At 42.6% G+C, this 15,441-nt stretch overlaps 1 protein-coding gene across 1 annotated transcript in view; it reads left to right on the top strand.

Annotated features, from left to right (window-relative positions):
• MTR (5-methyltetrahydrofolate-homocysteine methyltransferase) overlaps positions 1–15,441 on the top strand; it is a 113,719-nt gene that overhangs the window by 53,279 nt on the left and 44,999 nt on the right. The window contains exons 14-18 of the mRNA XM_042474173.1: positions 846–986; positions 3,313–3,498; positions 5,615–5,794; positions 7,916–8,032; positions 8,127–8,267. Of these exons, the coding sequence (XP_042330107.1) occupies positions 846–986; positions 3,313–3,498; positions 5,615–5,794; positions 7,916–8,032; positions 8,127–8,267 (765 nt within the window). The remainder of the gene's footprint in view (positions 1–845; positions 987–3,312; positions 3,499–5,614; positions 5,795–7,915; positions 8,033–8,126; positions 8,268–15,441) is intronic.

The following is a 15,441-nucleotide window of genomic DNA, read 5'->3' as shown; positions in this document are numbered from 1 at the left end:
AGGTGTCTAGGAGGAAAGAAATGACATGGATGGAGGAGCTGTATTGGTAAGCAGCCAGTCATGTGGATCTTTTATATATGGACATTAATTTCGATGTATTGTTATGTATTTTTTAACCATGTTTTATTGTTTAATTTTATACTTGGGAGGGAGAGTAGGTCCAGGGTCTTGTGGGGCTTGCTGTTTTTATTGTTGTGTATTCTACAATTTGTTGTTACCCGCCTCGATCCCCAAAATGGAAGAGGCGGGATATAAATAAATAAATATGTTGTTGTTGTTGTTGCAGGCAGGCTAGAAAAGTTGCTCCATCCTTATCCCCAAAATTGCAGTAGCAACTGATTGTAGCTTGTGCTGCCACTAAGTTACTAGATTTGTTACTGCTGAGCTGCCTGATTGGCAGACTACATGCTGACCAAATGTTATTACAGTAATGTAAGCAGTACTGGAACAATGTAGGAAGATGCCATAGAGAAGCAGTCTTCATACTGCTCTGGTAATGTGCAAATTAAAGGTTTACAGGAGGAAAAGTAAAGCTGTTTCAGGCCAAGACATTGTCTGAGCAAATAAACTAATTTCTGATTGAACTATTTTAAAAATATTTTTGTGGGGTTTTCAGGCTGTGTTTTTTTTTAATGTTGGAAAAGAGGGCAAATCTACTTTAAGCCCACCAGAAAGGATGAGCTAGAAGTTTAAATTAATAAATACTCTGAGCTTTATTTTCAGGATAAGTGCAAGAAGCTACTTATTTCTTGTCATTTCCAACTACACATTACATTAGAAGTGGAATAAAGAAGTTTTTGAGAAGATTAACCACTACTTTGTGATGATTTTGTGATCCATTTTAGGATGCGCTGAGTATAGCCAAGGCCCAGGTGGAGATGGGAGCTCAGGTTTTGGATATCAATATGGACGATGGCATGCTAGATGGGCCAAGTGCCATGGCAAGATTCTGCAACTTCATTGCTTCAGAACCTGACATCGCCAAGGTTGTATTACACAGCTTCTGGTGTCTCATTTAGTATATGTTCCTGCAGTAGGGGGAGAAGATTCAATTTTTAAAAAACATACTGGCATTAACATTATATAGGTGGTTCAGGCAGCAAAGTTTTGCTGACTTGGATTCTGTGGGTTCATTTCATCAAGACAATGTAAGACTCACCAAGATAGGGTCACCCTATTATTCCTCTGATCCTAGACAAGTAACTGTGGCATGGTAATGTTTTGTACAATTGGCCCTGGTTGTCTATATTGTGAGTTTAATTTTGGGTGGGAAGCAGTAGCCCTCCAGGGGTTGAGCTGAAGGCCCCAGCCTTCTTCACCAGTGGTCATGTCCACTAGGGCTGCTGGGACGTGCAGTCTAAAAATGTAGGGGGCTACACAGTTCCTATCTGTACTTCACATATTGCAGCTATCTTACAGAAGAAAAATCATGCTGCTGATGAAATATCTAAAAGGTGTCACATTTTCTGAAGAAGTATTTATTGGAATAAAATGCTTTGAAGTGCTTTGTTAGTGCCATGAGAAATCAGGATTTTTGCTGCTAGAGTTGTTTGAATTCCTGCACAGTTTGAATGCAAAGTGTTTGCTCTTGAGCATACTAAATTAAAAGTAACCAACCAGTCAACCTCCCCTTAAAACACTAAATAGTTTATGGGCATGAGTGTAGTGATACATACCTGGCAATAGAATTGGAAAGCTGACAACCCTCACTTGTTTGCTTTTCTGTCTCATTGTGGCCTATGGTTAAATTGAATTCATGGGATGCAGCACATTTGGTTTTACTCAGAGAAGGCAAAGCTTGCTTTGAAAACATAATCAATCTTAATTCAGTTTCATCACAATATTGAAACTATGGTTTAGTGATAAATGCCTAAATCTGTAGAATCACTTAACCAGGTTCCTCAAATTGTTTCTGTGATGAGTAAAAATATCGAAGGCACCAAACTGGAGGGAAGACATGTATTTCTAGCACCAAAGAACTACAGGACCAGTGTTGAAATCTCCTCCTTTCTTCAAGAAATCAATGGAGCTTGAATGTGAACAACATAACTTACTGCATTACCACTGAGTTTCTCTAATACACCCATACATTCTGATATTAATAATAGAAGTTGCAAGTTAATGACTGTGCTTTTTTCATGTACTCGCTACCACCTCTGGCAATGTGAGATAGATGTGAAAGGAAGCAAGGAATGAAATGGTCATTGAGGGAATAATACATTTTCTTATTAGACCCAGTCTCAAGTGTAGTTTCTTTTTGCCCTTCCAGCTGGTGCATGCCATTTAGAATTTGGCAGGCTTTTGCTATACTCGCTGTTCTCTTTGGCTGTACTTTTTTTTGAGTCCTTCAGAAATCTAAATGTCTGTGCCAGCCAGATATTGCTGTAGTGTGTAAGAAGTATTTTCTAGATGATGCTATGTAAAGAGCATTTCAAAATAAGCTCTTAGAAGACAGTGTTGTCTGTGCTCATTAAGTTTAGGCATGTTGTAAACTACAAAGTTTTTTTTCCCTTTCAAAGAAGTGTGTGGACAGTTGACACACACGTACCCTGAGATTGTTGGAGTGAATCTTCCATAAGGCTTACTCAAAACATTGAAAGATGAGGGACCATGAGAGTTACACTTCAAGAACATTTGACAGGCCATACATTTCCCACCCCTGTTTTGAAATTGCTGGGACTGGCTGCCTCTCCCCTTTTCTCTTTGTGTGTACTTCTGCTTGTTTAACATTGCTATCCTTGGTCTAAGAGAGACAAACATTTCTCCTTTCACTTGAGTTCTGCATTAGAAACAAAATCTGCATAGCTTTTCAGAGGTGTTCCCAAATTCATAACTTGGCCATTCTGTGTTAATTTTTTCTCTTACCATCTTCTGGATAAGGTTAGTTAGTTATCCATTTAGATACTTTTTTGTTCCTCTTCACTGTTTTGAATAAAAAGACTCTCAAAGCAATGCAAAATAAAACAATCCTTGTTCACAGGTTTACAGGAAATTAAAATTGAGTGGGATTCATGTGACCCTCCAAAATTCTTAGAACAGCAACTCCCAGAGTTCCTGTCCATTTGTTATACTAGCTAGGACTGCTGGGAGTTGCATTTCAGGAATATCAGCAGAGCCATATGTTCCTGGAACATCAGCAGAGTCACAAAACATGGTGATATTTCTGTGACATTCTTCTGTTTATGATCCATTTGATGCTGCATATCTTCTTCTTCTTTTACAAAAATATGGTACTAACATTTACATTTCATCCACTGTATCAGGTTCCACAAAAATATGGTACTAACATTTACATTTCATCCACTGTATCAGGTTCCACTCTGTATTGACTCATCCAATTTCACTGTGATAGAGGCTGGGTTGAAGTGTTGTCAAGGCAAATGCATAGTCAACAGTATCAGTCTCAAAGAAGGAGAAGAAGATTTCTTAGCAAAAGCCAGAAAAATAAAGAAATTTGGAGCAGCTGTGGTGGTTATGGCCTTTGATGAAGTGGGTCAGGTTGGTACAGTGTGTTTGTTTTCTAACATACCATAGACTGGCTTTCCAGGAGAGCCTGAAAAAGATAATCTTTGGACTACAGTCCCCAGAAACCTTGAACTTGCTGCTTGGTTGCAAAAGCTGGTTTGGAACACTTTGTCCCATCTGCAGACTAGAATGTTAAAGAAGCAGAACAGAGTTTTTTTGTGGGTTTTTCGGGCTAAGCCTTCGACTTTACACAAGCAGAGCAGAACTAGAGCATCTGAGAATAACTTTGAGCACTGATTCAGGAGAGGGGAATTTTGCTGGGTTCATGGTTCCTTATTAAAATGTCTTACATGACACACACTCTCAAAGTGTCTGGAAACAGCTCTGAGGCTACCCAAGACAGCCTGAAGCTGCCACAAAAAGGAGCTGTTTAAATCTGGTGGCAGGCTTGGGACTGTGGCCACAGCCCTTTTCGGGACTGGGCTGTGTTTGCGCTACGGTCCTGACCTGATCGCAGTCAGAGCAGTTTCTGGCCACTCCTGGGTTGTCTGCTTGTCCCCCTCCAGTTACCTATCTTAATGGTGTTTTAGAGGCAAATGGAATATCTAGTCCTAAAGCTGACAATATGAGGGGGGGGGGGATGTAAGGTTATGGATAAAAAACACTGTTTCCTTGTTACATTTATGCTCCCTACACCCTGCTTCAGGTAGCTTCACTGAGAAGGCAAATGATTCTCTCCAGATTTGCTGAGACCAGGGGCTACATTAGCTGTTTGACTTCATTCAGTGATTTTAGAACAGGAGTGGGGATGTGTACTTTCCAAATGTTGGACTGTTACTCCATCAGCACTTGCCAGTGCAGCCATTTATGTGAGGTAGTGGGAGTTGCTGTCCAGAAACATCTAGAGGTCTGTATATTCTCCGTCCTAGTTTTAAGAGTAATCTCCAGTAAGCTTTTCAAGTCATGATTTTGTCCAGCAGATCACTGACTTGTAGTTCTTTATTAGAATATTTCTTGGTGTTCTTAAAATTAAAATTTAGGCCAGTGTATTAAGACCAGGATTATCAGTGTGTTTCAGTATTTGTCTTAATACCAGTGGCTTGCATTAATGGCCACCAAGAACATGAGAGATCTCAGAGCTTGACAAAGTAATTTTTGAACTAGTGGTAGTGCTGGCTGGGAGATTTTGGGAACTGTAATCCAAAATAAAGTTTACAAGCTGTTTTCATGCTCCACTAAATGTTCCCTAGAAGTATTGTTTTGATTTCACACAAAAACAAGGTATTTAACTATCTGGCGTCTTAGTCAGCAGGACACATTGCAGAGTTCATCATCTGCTTTCAAGCAGTTTCCTTTCCCATTGGAGCCCAGCTCACACTGTGCAGAAGGGCCTCTCAATCATCTGGTGAGATATCTCAAAGGTTCACAGAACCAACAGAGGAAGAAAATACCACTTTTGAAAGCTGTTTTCTCTGTGTGGCAACCATTGGAACTAATCAAAATCCATGTCTGAAAGAGTCCTAGATTCTGCTTTTGAACTTTTTAATGGACATACGAAAATGGGAAATGTTCATGAACTGAAGCATGCTTCTCTGTATTTTTACCTGTTTGGTCTGTGGTCTATTTTCAAATTGCCATTATTTTTAGTGGCATACTTACAATCTGAGATAAGTGAGAAGTATGAGTGCCAGTGTGGTGCAGTGGTTTGAGCATTGGACCATGACCCTGCAGTTCATGGTTTGATTCCCAGCTTGGCTGTGGAAACCCACGGAGTGACCTTGGGCAAGTCATACTTTCTCAGCTCCAGAAAATTCCATTATAGCGTTGCCATAACTCAGAAACAACTTGAAGGTACACAACCACCACCACCACCATGAGGTTTCTTGCTTTGCTATCATACTGTGAGAACAACATATTTGCCTAGCTCCTGGGCCTCAAAGTTTTTGAATAAATTAGTTGAATACAGTAGTGATATTATTTCTGGTGTTATGGTTTCGGCATATGACATCAGAAGACGTTACAGCAGTATGCAGATTGATTGTAAAAGGGTGAAAAGTTATGTTAGAAATTCAGGTGGACAAAAATGAATTGTTATGTTGCACATTAAACCTATCTTCCCCTTCCAGTCTCAGATCTTTTTTTTTTCCAGGCCACAGAAGCATCAGAGAAAATTTCAATCTGCAGTAGAGCCTACTGTCTCCTGGTGAACAAAATGGGCTTTAATCCAAATGATATCATTTTTGATCCAAACATTCTGACCATAGGTACTGGAATGGAAGAACATAATTTGTATGCAATTAATTTTATCAATGCAGCTAAAACCATAAAAGTGAGTTTGGGGAGTTCTTTATTGTTTGGGTTGGGGTTCTTTTCTTACAGAATTAAGCTAAGGGGGCATGCAGGAGCAGAGAGTACAGTGCACCCTTTGCTTATGCGGGGGATCCATTCCGGACTCCCCCCGCATAAAACAAATAACACGTATGCTCGAGCCCCATTTAAACAAATGAGGTTTGTGCATGCTACGTTGTGGTGGCACGTGCACACCACAGGCGCATGCCCCATTCGTCCCTATGGGACCCGCTGCCCTTCCTCTCCGCGCGGCTTTCAGCATATGCTAAAAGCCGTGTAAAGCGCACCCACATGACTCGGGTGCATAGTAATAGAAAATAAGCTAGACTAAATAGTTCTCTGCAAACAATTTTCCCAGCATTGCTTCCAATAGCAGAAATGATATCTAAAAATAGCCCTGACCATTAACTGTACTGTAAATATGCACAATAATTAAAGATGGCAATGTCAACAAACTGTTGATGGTTAGCCAAAAAGCCTTTGTCTAGAAAAATAATACTCTTTATTCTCTGATAATTCTGTTCCCAAACTGGATTCCTATACAAATTTCAGTCCTTGAGATTTGACGAAACACCAATTTTGACAGTCCCACTCAGTCAAAAGAAAACATGTTAAAAATAATTCATAAGTGGTAGTGCAAACTACAAAATCCACAAAATTAAATTATGAAGCTATGGCAAAGCTATGCTGTAGAGGCTATGAGGAATGACTTAAGAAGCTAGTAATGTTTAGCTTGGAGAAGAGAATTCTGAGGTTGCATCCAAACTGCAAAAATAATCCAAGTTGACACCACTTTAATTGCCATGGCTCAATGTTATTGAATTCTAGGAATTGCAGTTTGTTGGTGCACCAGAATAGTTTGTTGTGGCATCTTCTCTCTGACAGAGAAGGCTAGATGTCCCACAAAACTACAATTCTCAGAATTCCATAGCATCATGCCATGGCAGTTAAAGTGGCATCAATCTGGATTGTATCTGCAGTGCAGATACAGCCTCAGTGGAAACATGATAGCCATCTTTAAATTTATGAAGGAATATCATATAGAAGAAGGTGCAAGTTTATTTTCTTCTGCTCCAGAGACTAAACCAAGAAACCAGTGAATTCAAATTACAATAAGAGATTCCAGCTAAACATTAGGAAGAGTGTATTGACTGTAAGGAGTGCTCGACAGTGGAATGGTCTGCCTTGGAAATTTTTAAACAGAGATAGAATGGTTATTTTATCAGAAGTGCTTTAGCTATGCATTCCTGCGTAGTAATGAGCTGGAGTAGATGACCCTTGTAGTCCCTTCTGTTTCTGTTACTCTAAAATCCCATTAAATTTTTAAAAGTCTAAAAATCATTAAAAAAATAAGAACAAAGTTAAAATAGTGTGCACATATCTTGAAAAATTATTCCTGCAATCAGTTAATCAATAACTGCCTCTTCTGTTTTTTTGTAAAGCCAGGGTAGTTAAAATGAATTTTTAAAGCCAGGGTAGTTAAAAGGTAGCGGAATTTGTTTCATTTATCCTAAAACCTGTCTAGCATCTTCGGGAGATTAGTCTTGAACCTGCATTGCGCTAGATTCCACCAGGCATAGCTGCATGTCTCCCTGTCACACCCTTGACCTACTTGTTTTCTGTCTGGGTGCTCCCCATAGTCATCTAATGCCAGCAGAGAATGAGGGTCCATGAAGCCAGATCTTATTTTGAACAACTTTCAAATGTTCTTGCATGAAAGAACATCTTACAAGGTACAAAATGGGGGGAAAAGATACTACAAGTTGATCTTATGTAGCAAAATGTGCAAGACAGACATCCTTCACTGTGGGATAAGTTATGTTCTTAAACAGGGGCCTGTGTGCTTTTTTCCTGTTTGCTATGATATACTTCAGTCCTTTGCCACTAATCAAACTGGCAGCTCCAGAGCTGTGTGTATTGCTTTTCTGCTGTTCTTTCTTTGCTGTCCACACATTGATAGCACCATGTGACCTGGTGCCTAACTGCTTTCAGACCTTGAAGATGAGATTGATGAATTCATAGGTGACTCTTAGGTTTCTAATAAGGAAGTAGATTTTATGAAGTTTAATGAGCTTGCTGATATCTATACTGTTGTTGGCAGGAAACTCTTCCTGGAGTGAAAATAAGTGGAGGCCTTTCCAATCTGTCATTTTCCTTCCGGGGTATGGATGCTATTCGAGAAGCAATGCATGGAGTTTTTCTTTACCATGCAATTAAGGTAGGAAAGCATCTTGACAAAATAGCTTCTGATCAAAAGTTACTTGATGCAGGTTTTCTTTATCTCTGCCTCCTTTTTTCCCTTGTATTTTTAGTGTGGAATGGACATGGGGATTGTGAATGCAGGGAATTTGCCTGTGTACGATGACATCCATAAGGAGCTTTTGCAACTTTGTGAAGATTTGATATGGAATAAAGACCCAGATGCCACAGAGAAGCTTTTGCGTTATGCTCAGGTAATCTTTACATTTTGTCTACATTCAAAAAGTGCTCTATGAATTTGTCTGTTTTGATTAATGGCATCATCTACCTGCATAGATTCAAAATGTTCTCTTAACAGTTCAGACTGGGAAAAATATGTGCCTACATGATTATGTTATGTTAACTATATTAGCATGTCAGACTTACAACAAGATACTCTGCCCCCAGGCCGGGCTTTCAGGCCGGTCTGTACAGGGCCTTAATCAACAGATTGTGGCTAACATAAACCATGGCTTATCTTGATGTGCAAACTTAATCATTATGAAAGGCAAACAAGATTCATAACAAAAAGCATTGTAATAAATGTGCTCCTTAAATGTATGTGTCAATTTTGTTAATGACAACAAAGCATATTGTTTTGTGTGTGTGTGTGTATTCTTCTTTGTAGTCTCTGTGAATCACACATATGAGTTATATCTGTGCCTGTGCAGAATGCTCGGAAACTTCTGGAATCACTGGGCAGACTTTAGTTTGCAACTTTTTGGCGGTAGCTCCGCCCATCCTTATAAAGCCCATGGCATTCCCACTCTTTTTTCAGTTCCTTTCATCCACCATGCTAGCAGCTTGAGGGAACTTCGCTGGTGAATCGCTTGTTCTTTCGATTTTGATTAATGGTTTTTCTTGACCTTATTGGCTTGATTTTGGCCATTCTTTTGGATTTTTGCTTGAATATTGTTTGCTGTTCGACTGACCATAGGACTGTCTCACCATTGTCTGAGTTTTGCGATTTTGTACCTCGAATCATGAACAAGATGGCTTCCTTGAAGACATGCGATAAATGCGGGGCAAAAATCCCACGAGTCTTGTGTGCTGAGCATGGGAGAAGCCCACAATCCTAAGACTTGTCCTTTGTGCAAGTTGATGACCTCCTAGGCTCTGGTGAACCAGAACGTGAAGTTAAATGTGGCTCTTTTGGAGCAGGCTCCAAGACCGGCCTCTCCCTGCCCTGGAGAGCTCTCCAGCGGCTCACTCCTCTTCCTCTGGAAAGGAGAAAACAAGGTCTAAGGCAGGTGAGAAGGCCAAGGAAAAGTCTTCTAAGGACTCAAACTTCCCAGCCTGGAAAAGACCATGATGCTGATGCAAAGGAGACTTCTAAGCGGAAGCATACCGAGGAGAAGTCCTCTCATTCTAAAAAGGACAATTCCTCCAACCATTCAGCCCTGAAACAGGCCAGTTCTGCCTCGATGTCGAGTCTTCATTCCACAATTACCTCCTCCAAAAATACCTGGATTTGGTGTTAGACCATGATACTGGGAGATATCTCCTGCCGGTGGATCCTGATGAACTTCCATCTGCTTCTTTGAAGATAGTGCCTGAGGCTCAGGTCATCAGTGCCTCCACTCCAACCGATACCACCTTGTTGTGGGTGTCTATATGACAGGCCCTTGCCGAGGACTCCAAAAGACTTGCCTGGTTCGGGTCAATCTCGAAAAGAGTCACACTCCCAGTGCCCGGCCTCTGATGCCGAGAGGTCTCTATCTTGTGGAACTGGACCCCGCTTTTCCCACCGATGACGTCAGGTCTTTCACTGACCATATTGTCCAGATCGCTAAAGCACTTGAGTTGGAAGTCTCCCATACTGATGATGATGTGTTGGACCCAACTGAGTGCAACGTACCAGTACCGAGGCCTCCTTCCATCAGCTATCTTCCATCTCTGGAGAAGATCGTGAAGTATTCCTGGTCCACACCGGCCATGATTGCCTCCACCTTGAGGAAGATCAAGAGCCTCTGTAGGATCGCCCCTTCTTGACTGAGTTGGCTCTTCGAGTATTCGAAGCCGAACTGGGCCATTGTTGAAGACTCACAATTCTTCTTCACTCCCAGGATTTCTTCCTCTCCCTCTGACAAGGAGAGCAAGAAGATCGACGGGTTGGCATAGAAGTTTTATGCCTCGGTAGTCCTTGACCTCAAGGTGGCAAATTATACAGCCTGTATGGGAGTTTATGTCCAGCACCTCATGGACATAGGGTGGAGCCACTCCTAAATGAGATGCTGGATGATAAGAAAAAGTTGGCTATGGCTCTCCGCGATGAGGCTCATGCCATAGGCAGCCAACATATTATCTCTGCACTCCACTCCACTGATTGTGCCTCCAAGGTCCTGTTGGGTTTGGTGGCCCTCAGAAGGCATGCTTGGATGCGTTACTCCAGCTTCAACCCCCATGCTCAGTCTGCAATTGAGGACATGCCCTTCAATGATTCCAGCCTCTTCAACAAAGAGACGGATGAGAGGTTGAACTTTTGGTACTGGATGAAGGCCACTGCCAAGAAACATGGCATGTCTTCTAGCTCATTCCAATCTCCCTGGCATTGGTGTGGATCTCAACGGTACCAGCCATATCGCTACCACAAATTATGCTGTCGGGTTTCCCATGTTTGGGGAAGTCGCAGCGGTCAGCACACTCAGAGTGCAACCCAGAGTGATTTTGGCAGTTTTTCCTCTGAAATGCAGCCCACAGCATCTGGTATTTGTTGCCATTTACTCATCCAGGTACTAACCGGGATTGACTTTGTTTAGCTTCCAAGATCAGATGGGATCTGTTCCTTTAGGTCTATACATCTCTCTAATCTCTCTCTAGACATTCTCATTTACATTGCATGTGAGAAGATTAAAACCTACCAATATGTTGAGAAAAAAGCATGTGCTTTAGCTTTTCTACAAGAGTTAATTTACAGCGCTATATAAATAAAGGTTGTTAATAATAATAATAATAATAATAATAATAATAATAATAGTAATAAAAGTGGGTGTGTTTGATGGTGGTAGAGAGGCAGTGATAGTTATATGACTGAATATTTTTACTCTGAGAGCCAGTGTGGTGTAGTGGTTCGAGTGTTGGGCTGTGACTCTGGAGAGCAAGGTTTGGATCCTCACTTGGCCATGAAAATCCACTGAGTGACCTTGTGGAAGTCATAGTCTCACTCTCAGAGGATAGCAATGGCAAACTTCCTCTGAAGAAACTTCAGGAAAACCCTGTGATAGATTTGCTTTAGGGTTGCCATAAATCGGAAATGACTTGAAGGCAAACAGCACACACACACACACACACACACACAGAGAGAGAGAGAGAGAGAGAGAGAGAGAGATTGGCCTGTACTTAGAAAACTAAAAGAAAGAGAAGGCTGGCCTAGATTTCAGCTTTCTGACGAGCGAACCATAGGCAGGAAATTTATTTTTTAAACTAGGGCAGTGGTGGTGAACCTTTTAGAGACCAAGTGCCCAAACTGCAACCCAAAACCCACTTATTTATTGCAAAGTGCCACGTCCCTCTGGATTTCTAATGACAAACTATAGTGAAGTCTGTGTTGGGACGATGGTGTGTGTGCCCACAGAGAGGGCTCTGAGTGCCATCTCTGGCATGCGTGCCATAGGTTCTCCATCACTGAACTAGGGGAACATTTGACCATGTATTTTGCCTCACATAATTCTGAAATGGTTTAGTCTCAAAAAGATTCTACTGTGCGATACCGCTGAACATGTGTATAGTTGTAATAACCTGTAACCTGGTATATGAGAATTTGCCCCCAAGGCAAGAACAAGCTTATGTTAACTTTAAATGCATTCTCCTCGCCTTTTTTCTTGCTTAGAAACTCTGAATGGAAGGATAAAACAATGACTATATTCCCTGGATAAAACCCTGCTTGTTCAATGGAAAAACACCTCAGATTTTATATGGCTGTGTTTACAGTGAAAGGCAATTATGAAGTCCCAGCCTGCTAGCAGGAAGATAGTCTAGAATCCTAAACTTATCGTCCAGAAGAGTTGATATGGATTTTTGTATGCAGTGACCCTGTTACCAGGATATGCATACATGCACACCTAGAAGAAACAAGACTCAAAATACAGAAAGCAGTTTTCAGTAGCATCGTACTTGCACCATGAATTGTAGTTTACATTAACAAAAAGTACACAAATCCACCAAATAGTGATACCTTTATTGGCCAACCGAAATGGTCAACCGAAATGCACAATATACTTGTTGCAAGCTTTCAAAGCTCCACTGGCTTCTTTATCAGGCAAGATGTTACATACTAAACAGGAGAAAAATTAGAGATGTTAGTAAGATGCCTGCACTTCGTTGTTTCTGTTCTTAGTACAATGGTATGGGAAGAGTATTTTTAACAGCGTGGCCCTTCTTCTTCTAGCCATGCATCAATTGGGCAAAGTCCAGGAAGTTTAAAGTCCATTTGCATATCAACAAGGACTTCTCTTTTCTAATCCAATATTTATTAGAAAAGATTATAATGTTTGGTAAACTGGGAGGTAATAGGAAAAGAAGGATGTCAAACTAGACTGCTGTGGACTCTGAGGGAGAGAAGAGCCATCTTGCTGGTCCCTGCTGCTGGTGAGGCAACCTCCCTCCCTCCCAACTGCCACTGCTGTGGACTCTGAGGGAGAGAAGAGCCATCTTGCTGGTCCCAGCTGCTGGTGAGGCAACCTCCCTCCCTTCCAACGGCCACTGTTGTGGACTCTGAGGGAGAGAAGAGCCAGTAAGAGGGAGACCACGCCGACATCTGAGCCCCAAGGGACTAAGAGGCACTGAAACCAACTGCCATTTCTCTCCAGGGTCACCCAGTAAGAGGGAGACCACGCCGACATCTGAGCCCCAAGGGACTAAGAGGCACTGAAACCAACTGCCACTTCTCTCCAGGGACGCTTCCCTGTCCAGCAACATCTATATTAGATCCCTCATACCTTGTGGTAACACACAGAGAGAAGAGCAAGCCTTCCCTGATAACATCTGGGAAGGAGACATCTGGGAAGAGACAGAGGCCCACAGGTTCTAGCTGGAGGCTCTTGGGAGAAGAAGCTTCTGTTCCTGCTGCCTGGACCTCTGCTTCCCTTTCTGGATTGAGCTCTTTCAGGACTGGGCCTTGACTCAGCAGGCACTGTTTCATCCAGCACAGTTGCCTTGCCTACCTGAGGTATAAGGCTGGGACTTCTACAGGAAACTCACCAGACCACATCCCGATTTATTTTGCTACCTGTCCTTTTTGTTTGTTTTTCTTTTCCTGTTCCTGTCACTTCAATAGGAAGCATGTTTTTTCCTGAGGGAGAAAGGAGTCAGGGAGCAGCCATTGGAGTCATTCAAGGCAGAAGTAGATACGGAGAGAGGAGACATTTAAAACACCAAGGAAGAGGGGAGCTCAAGAGGGTGCTTGTGGTCCCCAAGGTGTCTTCCAGTCTAAATAGTATGTATAGCCTTGATGACAGTCTCCCTGGGTTGAAGCTACTGCTGCTCAATGTCTGGTCAGTGAATGGTAAAAAAAGCTGCCATTCAGGACCTGATCCTGGAAGAACAAGCTGACCTGGCATGTATAACAGAGACCTGGTTAGATGAGGATGGAGGAGTTAATCTATCTCAGCTTTGCCCATCTGGTTTCTCTGTGCAACATCAGGCGAGATCTGGAGGGCGAGGAGGTGGAGTTGCAGTTGTATATCGTGATTCCATCCCCCTGACCAGATGCCCCCTCACACAATCTATGGGTTTTGAATGTGTTTATTTAAAATTGGGTAGCCGAGACAGAATAGGGATTCTGTTGGTGTACCGCCCACCCCGCTGCACAACAGTCTCCGTTCCTGAACTGACCAGAGTGGTCTCGGGTTGGTATTGGAATCTCCACGTCTATTAGTGCTAGAGGACTTCAACATCCATGCTGGGACTTCCCTTTCAGGAGTGGCTCAGGACTTCATGGACTCCATGACAACCATGGGTCTATCCCAAGTGGTATCTGAACCAACTCATGCTGCTGGGCACACTCTGGACCTTGTTTTTTGTGCTGGGTGGGATGATGATGATCTTGGTGTGGTGGAACTCTCCACAGTTCCATTATCATGGACAGATCATTATCTGGCCAGGTTTAGACTTACTGGGACTCAGAACCTCTGCAGGGGTAGGGGACCAATTAGGATGGTCCGCCCCAGGAGGCTGATGGATCCAGATGGATTCCTGAGGGCTCTTGGGGAGTTTCCTGTCACCTTGGCAGGTGATTCTGTTGAAGCCCTAGCCAGCCTTTGGAATGGGGAAATGGCCAGAGCGGTGGACACAATCGCTCCTGAGCATCCCCTCTCACGGAGTGGAGCTAAACCAGCCCCCTGGTTCTCTAGGGATTTGATGTTGATGAAGTGAATGAGAAGGAGACTAGAGCGACGTTGGTGAAAGACTCGGAGTGAATCTGATCGAATACAGGCCAGATCCTATTTGAAAGCCTACTCTTTGGCAATGCGGGCAGCAAAGAAATTATTTTTCGCTACCAGCATTGCATCTGCAAGAAGCCGGTCAGCAGAGCTGTTCTGAGTGGTCAAGGGTCTTTTACATACTCAACCTCAAGTAGAAAATGCAGACCACTCAAAGGCTCGCTGTGAAGAATTTGCTCAGCATTTTGCAAATAAAATCACTCAGACTCGGTCCAAATTGGATGCTACAATTAATACAATGTCAGTGGATGCTACTTTGGCTCCTACCGGTCCATTGTTAATGGATATTTTTCAGCTTGTGCAGCCTGATGATGTGGACAGAATCCTTGGAAAGATAAGAGCTACTACATGTGTCTTGGACCCTTGTCCTTCTTGGCTTATTAAACAGGCCAGAGGGGGACTGACTGACTGGGTAAAGGAAGTAATCAATGCCTCCCTACAACAAGGCAGAATTCCATTCTGCCTAAAGGAGGCTGTTGTGAGGCCTCTGTTAAAAAAGTCATCATTGGATCCCACAATAATGAATAACTATTGGCCAGTGTCTAACTTACCATTTCTGGGCAAGGTTCTGGAACATGTGGTGGCTTCCCAACTCCAGGGGTTTGTGGATGAAACGGATTATCTAGATCCATTTCAATCTGGTTTCAGACCTGGCTATGGAACAGAGACAGCCTTGATCGCCTTGGTGGATGACCTACGCAGGGAACTGGACAGAGGGAGTGTGTCCCTGTTGGTTCTTCTGGACCTCACAGCAGCTTTTGATACCATCGATCATGGTATCCTTCTAGACTGCCTCTCTGGGATGGGGCTTGGAGGTACTGTTCTACAGTGGCTCCATTACTTCCTGGAGGGGTGAACTCAGAAGGTGGTACTGGGGGACTCCTGTTCGACCCCTTGGCCAATGACCTGTGGGATCCCTCAAGGTTCTGTGTTGTCCCCTATGCTGTTT

This window comes from Sceloporus undulatus, chromosome 1, assembly GCF_019175285.1.
Source record: "Sceloporus undulatus isolate JIND9_A2432 ecotype Alabama chromosome 1, SceUnd_v1.1, whole genome shotgun sequence".
Lineage (NCBI taxonomy): Eukaryota > Metazoa > Chordata > Lepidosauria > Squamata > Phrynosomatidae > Sceloporus > Sceloporus undulatus.
Note: the sequence above shows the minus strand (reverse complement) of the source record. Positions and strands in the feature narration are given on the sequence as shown.